Genomic DNA, 18,904 nt, shown 5'->3' on the forward strand with positions numbered 1-18,904 from the left:
CTTCCACAGCTCAGGTGTCACAGCAATAGCATCTCTGGTCGAAGCTCGCTGAATAAAGATTCACGCACACTTGGAGCAACAAAGCAGCACTCCAATCAAATGACTCAAAAGAGGAGAGAGAAAGCTACCCTCTAATTTCAGACCCACAGATTAGACCGTCGGAATAATGTGACTCATGAAAGGAAAAGGCCAAAGGCGATTTTAAGACATGGAAGTGCTTCTGTTTTGCATCAAAAAGTTACTACCAGATAAAAGTTGATGTCATCATGGGATCAAACAGCCCATAAATGTTTCACTTCACTCCTCTGGCATCTGTCAGCATGTCAATACAGCATAGATGAATTTAATTTTACAGAGAAAAAACTGGGAACCAATATGGTTTAACGATGTAGCAGCTACATTTCACTTACGTGTGGCCTATGCTTTGAGACTGGTCAACAACAATCAGTATGGAAGGGCAGGCATCTGCTTTGGTCTGGATATATGGTAACACTACAGAGCAACTGAACACTTCACATGAGTACAACACTACAGATTTGAGTGAAAACTCTGACAAATACCAGTCTTACATTATTGGTCTCTTTTTGTCCTGCTTGTACACCATCCTCCTTTTTCCTATTGGATTTATTGGTAACATCTTAATCCTGGTGGTGAACCTGAACCACAGAGAGAAGATGACCATCCCTGATCTGTACTTCGTTAATCTGGCTGTGGCAGACCTCATACTGGTGGCAGATTCCCTCATTGAGGTTTTCAATCTGAATGAAAAGTATTATGACTACGCCGTCCTCTGCACCTTCATGTCTCTTTTCCTGCAGGTCAACATGTACAGCAGCATCTTCTTTCTCACGTGGATGAGTTTTGACAGATATATTGCCCTTGCTAGCTCCATGAGCAGCAGTTCATTGAGGACTATGCAGCATGCCAAGCTCAGCTGTGGCCTCATCTGGATGGCCTCCATCCTGGCCACCCTTCTCCCCTTCACTATTGTACAGACTCAGCACAGGGGTGAGGTGCACTTCTGCTTTGCCAACGTTTTTGAGATCCAGTGGCTTGAGGTGACCATTGGCTTTTTGGTGCCCTTCTCCATCATTGGTCTATGTTACTCTCTGATTGTGAGAATCCTCATGAAAGCCCAGAAGCACCGTGGACTGTGGCCACGGCGGCAGAAAGCACTGCGCATGATTGTGGTGGTAGTTCTGGTGTTCTTCATCTGTTGGCTGCCAGAGAATGTCTTCATCAGCATCCAGCTGCTGCAGGGCACAGCTGACCCCTCGCAGAGGACTGTTACCACCCTGTGGCATGACTACCCCCTCACAGGCCACATTGTTAACCTGGCAGCTTTCTCCAACAGCTGCCTCAACCCCATTATCTACAGCTTTCTAGGGGAAACCTTCAGGGACAAGCTGCGTCTCTTTATTAAACAGAAAGCCAGCTGGTCAGTAGTAAACCGTTTCTGCCACCATGGCCTTGATCTACACCTCCCTGTCAGGAGCAAAGTGTCAGAGGTGTGACTGCAATAAGGAAAAACAATTTCTATTAAAACATCTTCACAAGCTTCTTCATGTAAAAGTTATCACTTTTCTTCAACTGTTTATCAGCTTGCCTCATGCCATAGTTATACCAGTGTCTCAGTTACTCGTTGACTTTCTGATCAAAAAACCTCAAAACCACCAAGAATGTACACCCAAAGAAGAATGAAAATGACTTTATGTATCCTTTGAGTAGACGACAAATACAAGGTACATAAAGGCTATTTTCATGTTATCTGCACATTCAATTGTTTAGTTTTTTTTAACATAGTTTGTGTTTTATCAGAAAGCCTCAGTAAATGAAAAGCTAAGTCATCTAAGAATGAGTCTCAAAGTAGTAGACAGCTTTTGTACAAGAAACAGTTAACAATGTGTGAGAGCGACAATATGAGGGATCATCTGTAGAAATACAAACGCTACACTGGAGGTAAAGCTGCCACGTGGAGGAAGTGCTTTGTCACCCTTAATGTAATCAGGCTATCCATTTGAGCTACGATGTAAAAATGGCCTTCATAAAAAAGGTCACACATGTCCATTAACAATGTAATACTAACCAGGCATCACCACACTTCAGCTCAGCTCTTCTGTTTGATATTTCATCTGCTGACAGAAAATGTAAGTTAATATAAAGTTAATCATTCAATGGATTATGCAAGCAAATGTTCACAAACATGTTTCTTTTTCAGATTTAAAGACTAGATCATGGAAGTTGTTGATCAGCTTGATGAATACAAAACAAGACTTTTTGAATGTGTCTTCTGTTTCAGTTTTCTATTTGCACAAATACCAATATTTTGGTTACAGTCATTTTTTTAAGTGAGTCCACTCATTAGGATTGTCATGCCTGGAGGATGCATCAGATCCTAGAATTAAGAATGTTTAAGTTGCAAGTTAAGTGGGTTTAAAATGCAAAAATAGCTGAAATATGTAGAAACATAAGAATCCTTGCGAGTGCTCAGTTCAAAGATGGATGCAGGTCATATGATTATTAGCCCTCTTGTCAGATCTTGTCAACATGATGGTGGCGCAAAGAAGCAGGTGCTGTTTTGTGAAACTGAGACACAGTAGGCATATAACACGGTTGACAATATGCAGCCACACTATATACTTTTATTCTTTAACATATCAAACATCAGATAAGAACAATGATGTTTCATACACAGTATCTTTTATTTAATCTGCACACATGTTGCCTGTTTATCTGTCGTTTTCTGTTTATGAGCTAAATCTATTATTTTTTTCATTCATTTTCAATAAGTACAAATACTTAAACAGCTAGAACAGCTGCAATATAAGTTGTTCAGTTGCACTTAACTTGATCTCAGACTTCTGTTTCCCATCTCTTTAAAACCATCATTGAGTAAAGATTGATTAAGTGCTCTCTGTAGAATAAAAGTGCACATTAAGACATTAATCACAAGTTAATGTAATGCACATTATTATATGCATACATATTTTCAGATATATCCTACCAGAGGCTAGATACCAGAAGTTCCATTAAATCTGTCTTAAACAAATGCATTTTTTCAGCAGTACTTCAATGGTCTTTTACTGACATCTGTCCTCAAATAAATATCACAGCTTCACAGATTTATTCAGCTTTTTAACTATATATTCTCAAAAAGAAAAAGATTAACACTCATGTGCAGGTTCTATGCATTAAGAATGTTACGGATGTCTTGGCGTGTTACATACCAAAAACAAAGAAAGTACAGGAATCGCTGTCACACCTAGATTGAAGATTATACACGGGTATAGTCTGTTTATGCATGAGGCAGCTAGAGATAATGGTGTGACTGGAAAAAATAGATGTCCGAACCACGAACTGTTATTGCAGCTGTAACCATCCTGGGAAAGCAGCCCTGAGGATTATTTCAGCAATTGTTTATTGGAGGTCTACAAAAATGCAAAACTCAGCGCAGTGCATGCTGCAGCAAATTCTTTAGCCTGATGTTTCCATTGTACCAATCCTTGTTCTTTCTGCTCAGTTTGTGCAGGAAGGTACTCTGCCTTTCACACTTTGTAATTATTAACATTACAAAATCAGTTTCAAATTTGGCTTGTATAGTTGTAATTTATACATGAATTCAGACAGGTCTGAAGGCTCTGTGCGATCCTCCATAAACAGTCCGTGGCTCTGAGTAATAGTGACATGTGAGTTGTCAAGTTCATTGAAATAAACAGGACCCTCTGTGTTAATGTGTTCAACCTCTGAGGAGAGGCAAAACCCTATTTTACATCAGTCATACACACACATCTGCACACACAAACGCCCTCATCTGCTCTGACATACTGTGAGAAGAGCTCGACAGTAAACTGTATGAACAGCTGAGACTACTGACCAAGGTTAAAGGTTTGTGATGACTGACGTCACAGAAGGAAAAAGGGTGTGACTTTTCCCCTCACCATATTCAGTACTTCCTCTGGATGATCTTGTAGCAAACAATGAGTTTAAAAGAAAAAATGCATCTGGACATACAGCATTTCTAGTTTGTTAGGTCTCACCCTAAAGGGGAGATTAGAATACGCAGCCAGCTAAAAAATTATGAATGTATTGTGAGGAAAAACCAGGAGCTTTTTTGTCACTAAACTGCAATGACAACATTTTCAAGACAAAGAAGCTTTGTCGGCATCTTTTTCAGACTTTACCTGTTATCCCTCTGGGGTCTGAGCCGTAATGACATCATGCGATCTGATCACGCCGGCGTGATCATAGACCTCAGAGGGTTATAATATAAGCATATAAATTCACATATAAAATGTTTATTAGATGCAAAAATCTGATCAAAGAAAAAACTCTCACAACAGGTGCCGTCATTTCCAGTTTTGTTTAGCTTTGTAATAAACATAGAGGCCATAAAGTTGGTTTTATTCCTCTCTCTATGAATCTTAATGAGAATTGACAAAACTTGAGACACATTGTTCAAAATAGCAAAGTCATGACAAAGCTGCTTCAGCAACTCTTTGTCACGAGGATTTGAATTAATAACAGATATTGCATGTGAAACGTTTGAGGACTCTGGTCAATTAAATTTAGGACTGCTGCCATTCTCTGCCATGAGGAGCTTAAATTATAAAGTAAATAAAGCCGATGTGGTTTTACAGGATGAAGAATGTTGTCTTATCTAAGGAAGATGCTGGATATTGTCTAAGTGTAAACTGAGTGTAGGTTGGGCATTTTGAAGTAATTACAACTGGATAAGCCATGGCTTATGTATACTTATAAGAGTGTGCACTCAATGGACTTCAACGGCTGAATAATGGATTAGACATATAATTGCATTTGTACATTAAAATCCCTTGCAGTGACAAAAGGGGAGCTGAAGAGAACAGATTAGCCACCCAGATAAAGAGACAAAGAAAAGGGATTGGAGGTTTAGATGCCATCATGTGACAAATGCTTCAAATAGATTATTGTTAAATATGTAAAATGAGTAACATTGTAAATTTGATGATAATATGAAATGATATAGAAGACCCTCAAAGATCTCTTAAATTTAGCTCATATTTCAGGTCTTATGACCTGATGAAAGTAAATGTGGGTTCAGAGTTGTTGAGTTAAGCTGAATTTCCAAACTCAAAACAAGATGTGAGAAACTGTCTGTCATTTCAAATTATGACCTACAGTGCTGTAAGATGTGTGGTTTCAATATGCCCCCACAACACGGACCTGTATCCGAATTAAAGCTGTGAGTTTTTACAAGTAAAGAGTTCAGATGTTAATGTCAGGGATTCTGCCATATGTGACTCAGTCTACTGCAGCATGCAAAGGTGGCTTCCTCACTTTACTTCTGTTGTCTATAAAAATATGTGTTAGATTGATTTGATAAAGCTTCTATTTATAATGTAAAACTGTTACATGGACGCATTGCAAAAAAATGTCACAAATAGCGACCATTTGGCTAAAACAGAAATTCATAGGCTGTCCAGCGTTAGGCATTTTAAATTTGGCTAGAACAAGAAAACCAATTAGAGGATAAAACATATTCAAGTTAGAAGAGCAGAACAGTGTGTGTATATGTTACATGTGTACTAATTCTGTGTGAGATTGTATACGTGACGTGAATATGTGAAGTATAGGTGGAAAGGCAAGTGGCAAGTGATTTAATTCAAACACTTGACAGGTGTTTTTGTGCAAGTTATTGCCTCACTTGTTCAGGAAAATCTTAAAGGTGGTGTGGGATTCTGAAACTGCAAGTTTTGTAAAACAAAATCTGACAAAAAAGATAAGTCTTGCCTTGACTTTACCACTTGTTGCTCCATTATTGAAACTTGCATACAATTACAATTTTGATCAGCTTACAAATTGCATCAGAAATTACGCCATTTATCGAATGAAATATTGTTTTTATGATTTCTGAAACGTGAAATGCCAGCAAATTAGACGTATTTGAAGATACTTGCGCTTTAGGTGCAGCGTAAGTCTTTTTTTTTTTCTTTAAATCTAACAGCAGACATTCCTCATTACCTGTCTACTTGTATGTTTTGTCAGGGGAAATATTCTAAAATGTTTCACTAGTAATAAAAAAACACCATCTTGAATTATATACGTTCAGACATAAGGCGATTCTCTGTGCAACGGCAGAGGACGTAAACAGTCTGAAAAATATAGCAGTGTCTCGTTGCTCCAGCGCCCCCCCTCCCACAAGCGTGTATACAGTATTTGGTGTTTGCAGAGCGTTCTCGTGCGGGCGGACGTGTCTGCACGCAAGCAACAGATTCAAGCGCATGCGCAATTCATTGTTTTGACTGAAAATGCCGTCGGTTTCGAAAACGGCGGCCAATGCGTCTCCTCAAACCGAGAAACCTACCCACTATACGTGAGTAACGCTGCTGCCAAGAATCAACAAAACTGCTTGTTGCCTAAAACACTACTTGCACGTGCACTTTTGTGCATTTGCATTTGTAGCGTTTTCCAACTCTTGTGTGTGCGTTGAAAACATGGTGCTTTTCCTGGCTTTGTGACTACCTTACGTTACATAGCAAACATCGACTGCTAACATCAGCGCCAAGGCAGGAAATACGGACATCTTAAATCGCCCGTGTACCAAACCATTCGTTATCGGAATTGTTTACAATTGTTTCATGGAGTTGAAGAACGGTTTTGAACCGTCCTTTTAACATTGTACCGTCATTTTGGTCCGCTAAATGATTAGCCAGGAACTCGCTAACCAGTCTGCTTGTAAATAGCTCGGCCTTATTTTGAGTTCCCTCTTACTACGCACATTTATAAACGTACGCTCAGATGTTTTGAGCAAGTGTTACGATGGATTTTGTGCGTAGTGTGCACCCAGAATAGCAAGCTAACGTTAATGACCCAAAATATACTTGTGTATAAGGCTGCAGCCGAACCAGCTGAACACGACACCGAACCGAGCTCTTTTATTTGATTTGGGTTCACTCGTCTACGTTTTGCCATTTCAAAACTCGGCTCACAACTCTACATTTTTGTTTTTCCTCACTGTTTCAGATACTTGAAGGAGTTCAGGACAGAGCAGTGCCCGTTGTTCCTCCAGCACAAGTGTACACAGCACAGACCCTTTACTTGCTTTCATTGGCATTTTCTTAACCAGCGAAGAAGGCGACCCATAAGAAGGAGAGACGGAACCTTCAACTACAGCCCCGACGTGTACTGCACGAAGTACGATGAGACCACAGGCATTTGCCCAGATGGAGATGAGTAAGTCCCGTTATACTCAGTGCCGTGTTGCATCTTTATGACCGCGCAGCAGCTCAGAAAATGACAGGATTGCGATGAATTCATCAGTCATGGTTAGTGTTTGTGTCTTTGCCAAGCAGCCTGTGTTGGGTCATGATCCGGAACAATGCTGTGGCTATACCTCTGCTTTCTGCAGCACTTTGCCATTGTGTGGTCCAGTAAAGTAGAATCACCCATGGGTTGTTTATTGACTTTTCATAAGAAGGAGAAGGAGAAAGAGCTTTTTTTTTTTTGTAATTTTTTTGAGTTTTTATTTGTGTTAAAATCTATAATCAAAGCTAATTTGATGCAGTAATGTTTACTTGAAAACGGTTGCCACAAAAGTATTGCTGTGTGTTTGATGTTATAAAGATAAACTCCACAGTTCTGCTGTTTTGCTGCTTTTTTAAATTTTTTATTTATTTATTATTTTTTTCTAACACAGGGTGAGCATTTTGATGATCTGTATGATTGAACCTCTTTTTCTAGTTTACTGGCCATTTAAAAGCTTGGCTCAGGAGAGATCCTGCTGTTAATTTGCGGCAGAATGTAACGTGACACATATAATGTAAAAACGTAACATTTTTAGGAATGCCAGTCTCCACAGTGTCCAGTTCACAATTCCGTTGTTGGTTTTTTCCTGAATGTGTAAGTGTCAGCTGTAATGCACACAGGATATGTGCGAAGCAGTTCCTAAATATTTTGGCGAGGGCTGTTGGTGTCAGAGGACGTGACCATTTATGTATTGACTGTCTGACAAAGAGCCGAAACACGAGGATTGTCAAAAAGGGGCGTTAGCGGCACCCTTAGGAACGCTGAACTGCTAATTTAAAATTATAGAGCATTTGAGTGAGTGAAAAATAAGGGTTAGAAAAAGAGAAGTGGAATTGTTAAATTGAAGATGCATACTGCAGTCCTTACAATTCCTCCTCTGCTAATGGCAGCTATTTTTGCATGACCTTGTGTGTTGCTATAGCAACTGTTGCTGCTCAAGAAGGGAAAATTTGGTTTATTCAAGAGGCTTATTGGCTGTATTTCTTGAGGCATTGCTGTTGTGTTAGGCCTGCAAAATGTTAGAATCCTCCTTTTAATTAAATGTTTAATCCTCATGTTTTTATAATAATTTTATTAATCATTCAGGTTTGATTTTCAGGTTAAAGTCGTGCTCGACAATGATGTTTTACGCCCCATTCTAAATGTGGAAAAATGTTGCGATTAGGCAGGCCTTTATGTAAATTACTATAATGAGATGCCAAGTTGTTTTTAAATCATTTGTTTTATTTGGGCCAATTCACGACATATCTTCATTTTGTGTGCCTGTTCCCACAGCTGTCCTTATCTGCACCGGACGACCGGTGACACAGAGCGCAAATACCATCTACGGTATTACAAGACTGGCACTTGTATCCATGAGACGGATGCTCGAGGGCATTGTGTGAAGAATGGCCTCCACTGTGCTTTTGCTCACGGGCCACATGATCTCCGACCTCCAGTCTATGATATCAGGTGACGTGCAAAGCAAACTGTAGCTTTTCTTATTCCTGCCAAGCATTTTTTTCACCCCAAAGATACGTAATGCAACAGGCAAATCAGCCAATTTAGGCGTACATCGACCCCATATGATGCGGAATAGCTCTGTTTGGGTTTGGAATAACTGTTTAGCTTGTACTGTGGTTTTGAGGAAAAAGTTGTTAAACCCCCTGTAAAGAATAACTTATTACAATTGGTTCTCAGGGAGATCCAAGCACAAGAGGCCCTCCAGAATGGTCAGTTGGGATCTGGGGAAGGTATTCCTGATTTGCAGCCTGGTGTACTAGCCAGCCAAGCTATGATTGAGAAAACTCTGACAGAGGACCCCCGGTGGCAAGGTGAGTAACTCCCACTTAAAGCCAGAGAGCCAGAGAAGGTGTGTTTATCATCAAACAAAGCATACTTCAGTTATAGTGGAAAAGATGTAATTCACTGTTACTCTTTCTGCAGATACCAACTTTGTTTTAGCCAATTACAAAACAGATCAGTGTACTAAGCCCCCAAGACTATGCAGACAGGGCTATGCGTGCCCCCACTACCACAACAGTAGGGATCGAAGGCGAAATCCACGAAAGTTTAAGTACAGGTGAGCCACGATTCGGTTCCAGTGAAAGATTATTGTGTGGGATTTTCCTAAGAATGAAAGGGTTGAAGGTTTTGACTCTTTGAATGCAGGTCAACTCCTTGTCCGAGTGTAAAACACGGCGATGAGTGGGGTGAACCCTCCAAGTGTGACAGTGGAGACAGTTGCCAGTATTGTCACTCTCGCACTGAACAGCAGTTTCATCCAGAGGTGAGCAAACAGTCGCTCTTGACTCCTAAAAGCATTTGTCTTCTTCTTTTTCTTTGTAAAATACTGTGAAAACATAGTGAACAAAACTGTTAACTTCCAAGTAAGTTTGAGATGGAAGGAAACGGCAGGAACAAGCTTTGGTTGACTTGGACGTATATTCTGAATTGTCGTCATGTTTGAGGTGATTGCCAGGCTTTGACTTAAGAAAATGAAGTGCCACAAGATTGTCGGGCATAAAGTTCATACTTGGTTTGAAATTATATTTTAGTTCTGCCTTCCTCGGTTCCTCAGATGTTTTTGAATTAGGTCATTTAATCTTAGTAAACAATTAAGCAGCTATACTGACTGTGGACAGAGTAAAACTGGCATACATAACAAATGTATGTCAGTCTCTGTTTTATTATGCCACTTAACTCAATATATGCATCTAATTAACTGATTTGGTTTTTCTTCCACCCAGATCTACAAATCAACCAAATGCAATGACATGCGACAAACAGGATACTGTCCCCGAGGGCCGTTCTGTGCGTTTGCACATGTAGAAAGTGAGTGGAGAACTATAAAACGATAGATTTCACTTTAAAAACAGGACTGTTCACCTTCTGATTTCCATTGATCGGAACGTTAATGCTCTCGCTCCTTTTGGGAGTTTATAAACTGAATGAAAACCTAATGTTTGTTGGAATGCTTTCAGGAATCACTTCTGCAGACGAGACAATGAACTCACTGCTAACAGTGATGCAATCCAGTTCACAATCCCAGCTGGGCTCTCAGCAGTATTCCGAGTGTCCAGTTTCTGAGTGGAACAGTGGAGGAAACTCCACCACCAGCACAAACAGTAGCAACGGACAAGTAGAAAGTGTATGTTTTCTCTTCTTTTTTCCTTCTCTGGGGAATTTACCAGTCCAAGTGCTGCATTTCAAGTGTAGTCACCCTTCTTCCTTTCTTTTTTACCATGCTCTCATTTGTTCTCATTATATTTGTCATGAATAAGTTATTCTATTACTTTTTACTTTTCAGTAGATTATTTTTAAAAGAACAGAGGCAGCCTCTTTGACTGCTGCTCTTATTTAAGTGTTATATGTTCAGTGTCGTCCATCACTTTCACAGTTTCACGTCACTCACAATTATGGTTTTGGCTTCATTTTTGTTTTTTTCATTGAGATCATGTGCACTTCTCTTTCCCAGGTTTCATGTTCTAATAACTCAGCTGTAACACCAAGCTCAGGAAGCGACAGTTTGTTATCCCCAGTGGGATCCATCAGCAGGCGCATATCCCTAACTAATAGTAGTTTATGCTCAGAGTCCATCACATCCAGTGTGTCATCTCTGACGTCTAACTATCCCAAAGCTCCGGGGTTTGAACGTGAGGATCAGGTACAAAGACTGCACTCTTTAGATTTAGGAAGAATAAAAATCAAACCAAATCAAACGCTTCACACCAAATGTACAGCCGGCATTCATTTTGAGTCCATATTTCTTCATTTTTCATTGTCGTTTTAATTTTATCACTTAAAGCCACGAATTCCATAGCATTTTGGTCATTTTATGTGTCATAATCTCACTAAAATGTTTGCATCTTTTGTATTCGAGAGGTATACTTCTGTTATATAACTGACTAACTGTCCTATCAGGTTGATTTCTGATGTTCTTACAGAAAAATTCTTCTCATTTACAGTAAAATCTGACGGTGTCATTTATTTGTTTTATTATTTCATCATTTCTGGAGCTACAATAGGTCACAGTTAGCTCTGTCAGTGGAAGCGGAATATATAATAAATATACATTATTTTTGTCAGCCTGTGGCTAACTTCAGTATCAAAATGCTTTTTCTATGAATCTGGGTGAGTGCATGTAAAGTTTGTCGCTGAAATGTGCCGGTTTTTGTGACATTTATAGATTAAGAGCAAAGGGCAAATGGATCAAAAATTTATGGACCAAGAAAAACAGGTTTGTGAATACATCTGTTTCCATTTTTTTTTTGGATCAAAACCTGGCATTAACAACATGAGGACTCACCGCCTCTCTCTGCTTTCCCTTTAGACCCAACACACTGTATTCTCTGCAGTGAATCCTTTGGCAACAAGCTTTACCTCCAGCATAACATCAAGCTTGGCCTCTAGCATTGGTTCAGATAGTTCTTCACCCACCACCTTATCAACAATGAATGCAAAAGCCACTCCTTTCTATCCAGGGAGCAACACAGTGGAGTCTGTTATAGGTGAGTGCTTGTTGAAGTTGAACGGGTTATGCTTTGAACTTGTCCTTGAATTCTGTGGTCAAACATCAGATCGATTTTGTTTCCAATCAGGATCTGCACTGGACCTCAACTTTAGTGACATCAATGTTGCATCTCTTGATAAGGAACTAGAGGATCAAGATAACAGTTTAGGATTGGCAAGTAAGGGGGACCTTTATAAGCGCTCAGTCATTTGATTTGCTGGTGATGAAAGTTGTTTTCATAGTTTGTGTATTTCTAAAGAACAGCTGCTTGTGCTTTGTCTCTCAGGTCAAAGGGTGCTAAGTGGATCTGCTCCTGTTAACATTCCTGGCTCCCTGGCACGGTCATCCTCTTTTAATTCCTCATCATCGCTCTCCACTTCTCCACTAAGCTCCCTCTCCCAGTCCCTGTCGCAGTCCCTGCTGTCTGGGACAATGTCTCAGCAAAATCAACATTCAAACATGTTAGCCAAGCAAGAGCATGGCCTCCTGGGAACACCCACCTCTTCTTCACAAAACTCTCTGGGTAAGTTAAGAGCATTTGTTTTATAGTATATACTCGAGTAGATACCTTTGTATCCACCACTTCGTTTATATATATATATATAAATATGTGTATATATATAATCATGACATTAAACCTTAAATGTTTGATAATTTTTAGTTAAATTGCAATTCACACTTTTCCAGTTTTACTTGGGAGTAATTAACAAAAAAAACTTTGTGTTCGGTCTTGAACTCATTCATGTAGGCTTGAATGGAGGAGCTAGCAACATTTGGGACTTTGTTACTGGCAGCTTTTCACCAAGTCCATCTCCAGTTTTCAGCAGCCTAACCTCCACAACCAGCAGTGCTGATCTGACCCGCCTTTTTAGAGAGTTGGATGAAGCCAAGAGGAAGATCAAACAATGGGAGGAGGCCTGGCATCAGGTCAAACAGGTCAGTGTTCTGAATGAACTTGTACTGTAATATATACCTCAGTGTATCAAAGCAGTCTCCATTTCGTTGCTCGGAGTTGTTCAAACACAACACTGACTTTTGTCCCAGGCCTGTGACGCCTGCCAGAAAGACGCACGTGAGGCAAAGGAGCAAGCAAAGACGGCTGAGGCAGAGCGGCAGCTGGCTGAACAGAAATGGGAAGAAACTGAGCGCAAGCTGAAAGAGCTCCAGGGGGACTTTGATGTGCTTTGTCGCACCCCTGGAACGCCTCTTCTTCGTAGCTATGGAGAGCTGGACCAGCTCCCTTTGTCAAAGCTTCACTCTATCCAGAGTCAGCTACGTAATGACCTAGACCTTATAGATGGGGTAAGAAAGCCTAGATCTCTCAAATTTCATTTCTAGCTCCACATAGTTTCTAAAAACGGTTGTATTATTCACATCCACGTTTGTCATCAAGCATGCTTATTGAGAAGTCTGCATGAACTGTGTTTTCCTAGGATGCAGCTGATTCGTTCTTTTCTTCCCTCAACAGGTAATATATCAGCTTCAGTCAAAGAAATGTATAGTTTGCCAAAAGCATGATCGTTGCGTTGTTCTGCAACCTTGCCAACATTATGTACTATGTGAGAACTGTGCGCCTAGCAAAACAGAATGTCCCTACTGTAGAACAAAAATTATAAAGTGGTGATGTACAGTTACTCGAGGTACTATTTAAAGAATTAGCCCTTTGAAAAACTACTAACAGATGATTGATTTTCTAAAACAGAAATGTCTGTTTCTTTCAGTGATCGAATTACTTATGATACAATGATGTTTGACTGAGAAAATAAATAGTATTATGAATCAGATTGCATAAAGGGGATTCAATCCTTGTTTTTGCTCATTTTATGCTCATGTTACACTAGTCAGCCCGATTTGTTTCTGTAAAAAAAAGCCATGCACTTGGATAAGACCTTGTCTCATCCTTCAGACATTCTGAACGAACATATGAGTGCAAGTTGACATATTTGATCATCCGTCTTATGTGGCTGCATATGAACTTTTTAATGCACTTAAAGTTGTCCCAGAGGACACCAGCTTCTCAAAGGAAATACTGTAAAAAAAAAAAAAAAAGCTCATGAAAGTTTTCTTTTTAATCTGTTGCTTTATCATCAACAGTTATACGTATATAGTTCTTTAAAAAAAACTGCAGTATTTGTCACATACTTTCTTCTATCGGGTCACGCAGTTTTCTAGCAAAGTAAAGCTAAAAATGTTCTGCTCGCGTTGATCAGAGATCGCACTTCATAACGCAGAAACAAAGCCATCCAGGAAATGCAGAGTCCACGTCCAATGAATCTATCCATTTCACACATAAAATGGGCAAAACTGGGAGCAGACTTTAACAAAAGAGGAATACACGTAAATCTAAAAAAATTAATTCAGGAATCATGTATTCATTTGGCCTCATGACTCTTGAGCTCACCATTTCACAAAGCTTCTGAAACTGCTGTGTGAATGCGGGAATCTGCTTCCGAGCGGCAGTGATTAAAATCCACGGTTTGGAGAACCGCCCTTCTAAACGGGTAAAGTCTACATGGCAGGAGGGAGTGTTTGATGGGCAAATGTTTCATTTTGGTCAAAGCTCTGTGCAACAGCAGAAAAATGTCACTTCCAATAACGCATTCGCGTGAGCAGCAGTGAATCAGACTGACGGACAACACCATCAGAATAATGTTGTGAATTTACTGTGTTCCTCTTTGAATTTAACTAAATTTTCTGGAAAAACAAACAAATAAATTTAATCAACGATATTTTTTTAATGCAACCAGTCAAACGTCATTCTTTTTGACCAACCTTCTGAGAAAGTTTGATTTCTTATTAAAAGCACTTTGTTGACATGGGGCTTTATTAATGGGTATATAGACATTTGCTTTAAGCTGCTTTGTAGTTATTCTTTTGTCTCTTTTTTAGATTTATACTCTTTTGTTTGTTTGTTTTTTTGTTTTTTCCTACATAAGCTAATGTCTGAAGCTTCTGTGTGTACTGTGAAACATAATTTGAATATTTCATGTTTCCTATTGTTAAGTCACGGCATGGTTCTACATCTTAGGATTTCATAGAAAAGTACTTAATAGTTTCTACTTTCATAGTTAGATTTATACAATTCAGTCAAATAAGTGCAAATTTAAACTGTGTCGTATTTGTAACCAGCAGCTGTAATATCAGTAAGGCACATGCTACATGTTAAGGCTGTTTTTCTTTCGGTTAGTTTTGTAGAATATTATATAGCTTAGCCATTAGAAGAGCATGTATTGTCTTTGCTATAAGCCTGAATGGTGAGTTGATCTTTTTTCTTTTTTTTTTTTTTTTGTAGGAATCTAGCCTCTTGACCTTGTCTAGAACATATCGGCCTCTTAACTCTAAGTGCCTTGCTTTAGTTGAAAAGGTTCCGTGTAGAATTGTCAGAGCAAACACAAGTAGTTGAAGCTTGCGCACAGGTTTCTGCGTATTTAACTTGGCAAAAGCATCAGTATGTGCGTATGACTATATGTGTATATGAGTATATTCCCTTGTATTCGGCCAAATTCCATGAAGTATTTCTGCTGAAAGTAATTGTAGGCTAAAATTGTCAGTGCCTGTGTCCTGACTTCACCCAGAGAAATTGATCTTCCCTACTACTCCCCAGCTAACCGCCCACACACTCATTCCTTGGTTGAGGTGCTCTTCTGGTTCTCTTGAAAAATGAGGTTTTTCCAAGCTTACATTTGGGAGTATGCAAACGTTGGACACATGAAATTTGTATAGCAACATACAAAAAGGCTTTTTAAACAGTTCAGTTACTTGTTTTCTTGTAAAAAAAAGAAATTGAATGAAGAATTCTGTAGTTTACTCGTAGGGTGGATTTTGCATAGGATTTATGCTTAGGTTCCTCTAATTGAAATGACCTACTACTGTGTTTTAAAAAAAAAAAAAAAAGAAAAGAAAAGAAAAATGAAAAAAAACAAACAACTTTTTATTCTTGCTTTAAAATCAGTAGAAAATCATGTATCCAGGTACACTTTTTGCTACTTATGAATATGGGATAATGCATTGTTTACATTCTCACAAATGACAATTAAGCAACTCAGAGGACAATATTAAAAAAAAGGTTGTGGTATTTTAGCATTTTCATGGCTATATTACAGCATAAAAGGCAGGCTGAACACTTCTGGTATTGCATGTCATGCGATATAATAACCAGCTACAAAAAGAAAAGGAAAAAAAAATGTTCGCACTGTGTCACACTGCCAGAATATTTGTATTGACTTATTTTTACGTAGGTAAGGCTTAATAACTTCTGCAAGCTTCGCTGCTACTGGAAAAAGGTATTAATGTAGTTTCTTGTTATACATTTAGATGTTTGAATGTTGTTGTGCATCCACAGCTCAAATCATAAACTATGAAAGAATTTGTCTTATGCATCTAACTTGACTTAATCTTTTTTTGTTTTGTTTCGATTGAACTGTTCATTTGTAAATCCATTTGAGTCAAAGTTTCAGTACTTTTGTAAATCACTTGATATGATGTCATGGGCCTGTACTATTATAGATTGTCTTTTTCTTTTTTTCTTTAGATAGATGGAAGGTTAACACTCGCTGGCTTTCTGTTCCTCTGTACACTGGATTGTGGTGTACGGCGCAGCTAATTCAGAGTCTTTTGGGTTACTTTGCTTTTGCCTGTGAAGCCAACTGAATTGATGATGTCTGGTGTGAAATGTTAAACCGAACCAAAGTGGTGTTCCAGTAGCTGTCCAAATAAGTGTTGTAAAGGGAAAATTGACCCTTTGGCAGAATTCAGATAACGCGTGTAAAGTATCGGCCGGATCAGCCTGTCGTTTTTAACTCAGCCAAGTCTCGCCCGAAGCTATAAACGACAGTCCAAAACACAGAGGTTGTCTAGATGAACCCGGGACTAAGTTCAACGTTGTGAATGAAGGGATTTTCTTTTTTCCTTTTCTGCTTTAACTTTCGTTCAGAAGGACATAAATCCTCTCAAGCGAGTCAAAAACAGGACTTGCATCATTACTCACATCAATAATGGACTTGTGCCCATTCTTTTACAGTTTAACCAAAGACCTGTCCTGGTATTACTTTGCTTTTCCACTACATTTCAGAACTTGTTTTGCTTCAGTAAGAACTCTAAATTGATTAAAAACAACAACAACAAGGAAATCACCTAGTACCTTAAAAGGTTAAAGTTCCCTTAGAGGTAATTCATGGCGTCTTTTTCTATCTAAAGTTAGTTATAGTTGACTATCAGAAATGCATGGGTCAGATCTTTACAAAATATGTATTTGTACTTTTGGATTTGTGTTAAGTATACGTTTATGGCAGATGTGCAATAATGGCTCGCACATGCTGACCTTAAGCGAGGATTCAATGTTAGTTTAAATGTTGTCTACCGTGAAGGAATGTCTTAATTAATGACATTTGTGCTTCTGAAGTGGCCATATAAACTTCACTACAGTACTGTTTAAAGTAAATTTAGTTAGATTTTTGCTCGATGGTTTGGAAAGTGATAGGTATACATTATGTATTGTTATGGTAGGCCTACATCGTCTGTAAGGTGCTTTCTTTTTATCAGTCTGTTTTCTATTTCTTAAGCCGTGGTCTGAACACGTTTGTTGTTATTCCGGGGACAGAAAAATGATTGTGAAGCATCGATGGCAGACACATTTGCAGCTGAGTTGCTAGGGTGATTTGTTGTGGGCCCTCAGTCTGGAGAAAATCTTCTCGGCAACCTTCAAGTTTTCTTTAAAAAAAAAAAAAGACATTAAACATTCATTTGGTAAGCACAGCTTAAAGTTATATGCATTTCTTCAGATTGTTTAAATTGTCTCTTTAACGGACCAATTACTTTTGAATAAATCTGTGCCTTTAATAATTGCATAATGTGGATTGACTGAAAATAAAATCTATAACATGGTTAATCAGAATCAAAATTCCAGTGCCTTACAATAATTTTGTGGACCATGATGTGATTGCTAAAGGCCCTATGCATTCAGCCACCTTCACTGAATGGGAAAACTGCGAACCCTGATGAGATTTGCTTCACCCTTTTGGAGAGAACGAGACGCAGGTTAGAGCTGAGTGACGATTGTCCTTCTCAGTCTGTATTAGTTCAAGAAAACACAGCAATACCTAACCACTCAATACCCGATTCATGAACTTAATTAGCCATTCAGCACCAAAATGTAATTTATTTGTGAGGAAAAGCACCAAATAGGAAGAATCTTGTAAATGAACAGTGATAAATGTACCGTGCTCTGCTCTGCATTGGAATAGTCTCATCTGTGTTGCATTATTGTTAGTTGTTGTCTTCTTTCTTTTTTTGTTTTGTTTGTTTGTTTTTAACTTTATGAAAATGGAGCCAGAAGATTTATGCAATCTTGTACATGTTTTATGAATATGATGTATGGAGCTGTTCAAATTAAGTAAACATATTAGTACACAGTCAAACGTAATTCATCTGAATGTGGAACCAGTCGGTCCATGTACATTTTCTTTTTTTCTTTTTTTTTTTAGTGGAAATGTTATTTGAATATCAGAACCCTGAAATATTGAATGTATTGTTCTAAATTAGATATTCAACTAATAGGTCACTGGATATTATGGAGCGCAGTTAATTGATTATGATGTAGCATCTAGTTGTGAAATTGCTATTCAATAAAAATTTATTAGAACTTAAACGAATGCAAGTTTCTATTTGTCAGTGTAACGGGACAATATAAGGAAAGAAATGTGCTTTTCTCAGGGTAAAATAGATTAGATGGAGAATGTGTTGAATCTGAGGAAGCTGCATTTCATGGAATTATTCACTCACAGTCAGTGGGTATAGGCATTATTTATAGATTTAAAAAAACAAAAAAAACAAATGTCCCTTTGTGACGAGGTGTATGGATATGTAGGACATTCTATATTGATAACTGTAGAAATTATTCTGTTGGTATATGGATATTTTTGTGTTGTGAACACAAAAACCGGTGCAAGTCTTAGAATTCTAGATGTTTCTTTTCTACATGGAAGAATGTGTACCACATATTTACTGTAGTGTATTACTAGTTTGTTAACACTTGTTTAAATTGTTACACTACAGTTATGCAATGGTTTACAGAGTTCACAAATTATTTTTATCATCTTGAAAATTAAAATAATTTTTCATCTGAAACGT

General features: G+C 38.5%; 2 protein-coding genes across 5 annotated transcripts; both read left to right on the forward strand.

The window, feature by feature from the left end:
* Positions 1–24: 24 nt before the first annotated feature.
* Positions 25–1,648, forward strand: gper1 (G protein-coupled estrogen receptor 1). The gene has a single exon (XM_072368933.1). It carries the CDS (start codon positions 450–452, stop codon positions 1,512–1,514), a length of 1,065 nt encoding a protein of 354 aa, XP_072225034.1. The 5' UTR covers positions 25–449; the 3' UTR covers positions 1,515–1,648.
* Positions 1,649–6,252: 4,604 nt separating this feature from the next.
* unkl (unk like zinc finger) lies at positions 6,253–18,901 on the forward strand. 4 transcript variants are annotated; one of them, XM_072368971.1, is made up of 16 exons: positions 6,253–6,352; positions 7,003–7,212; positions 8,560–8,736; positions 8,965–9,098; positions 9,211–9,346; positions 9,436–9,553; positions 10,014–10,098; positions 10,248–10,414; positions 10,742–10,930; positions 11,453–11,503; positions 11,597–11,774; positions 11,865–11,954; positions 12,063–12,299; positions 12,525–12,712; positions 12,821–13,078; positions 13,245–18,901. In XM_072368971.1, exons 1-16 carry the CDS (start codon positions 6,288–6,290, stop codon positions 13,398–13,400), a joined length of 2,439 nt encoding a protein of 812 aa, XP_072225072.1. In that variant the 5' UTR covers positions 6,253–6,287; the 3' UTR covers positions 13,401–18,901. The 4 variants fall into 4 exon arrangements, with proteins under 4 accessions (XP_072225072.1, XP_072225073.1, XP_072225074.1 ...); XM_072368972.1 differs by having other exon boundaries at positions 12,594–12,712; XM_072368973.1 differs by having other exon boundaries at positions 13,210–13,338.
* Positions 18,902–18,904: the final 3 nt, after the last annotated feature.

This window comes from Leuresthes tenuis, unplaced genomic scaffold, assembly GCF_036924035.1.
Source record: "Leuresthes tenuis unplaced genomic scaffold, fLeuTen1.0.hap1 SCAF_17, whole genome shotgun sequence".
Lineage (NCBI taxonomy): Eukaryota > Metazoa > Chordata > Actinopteri > Atheriniformes > Atherinopsidae > Leuresthes > Leuresthes tenuis.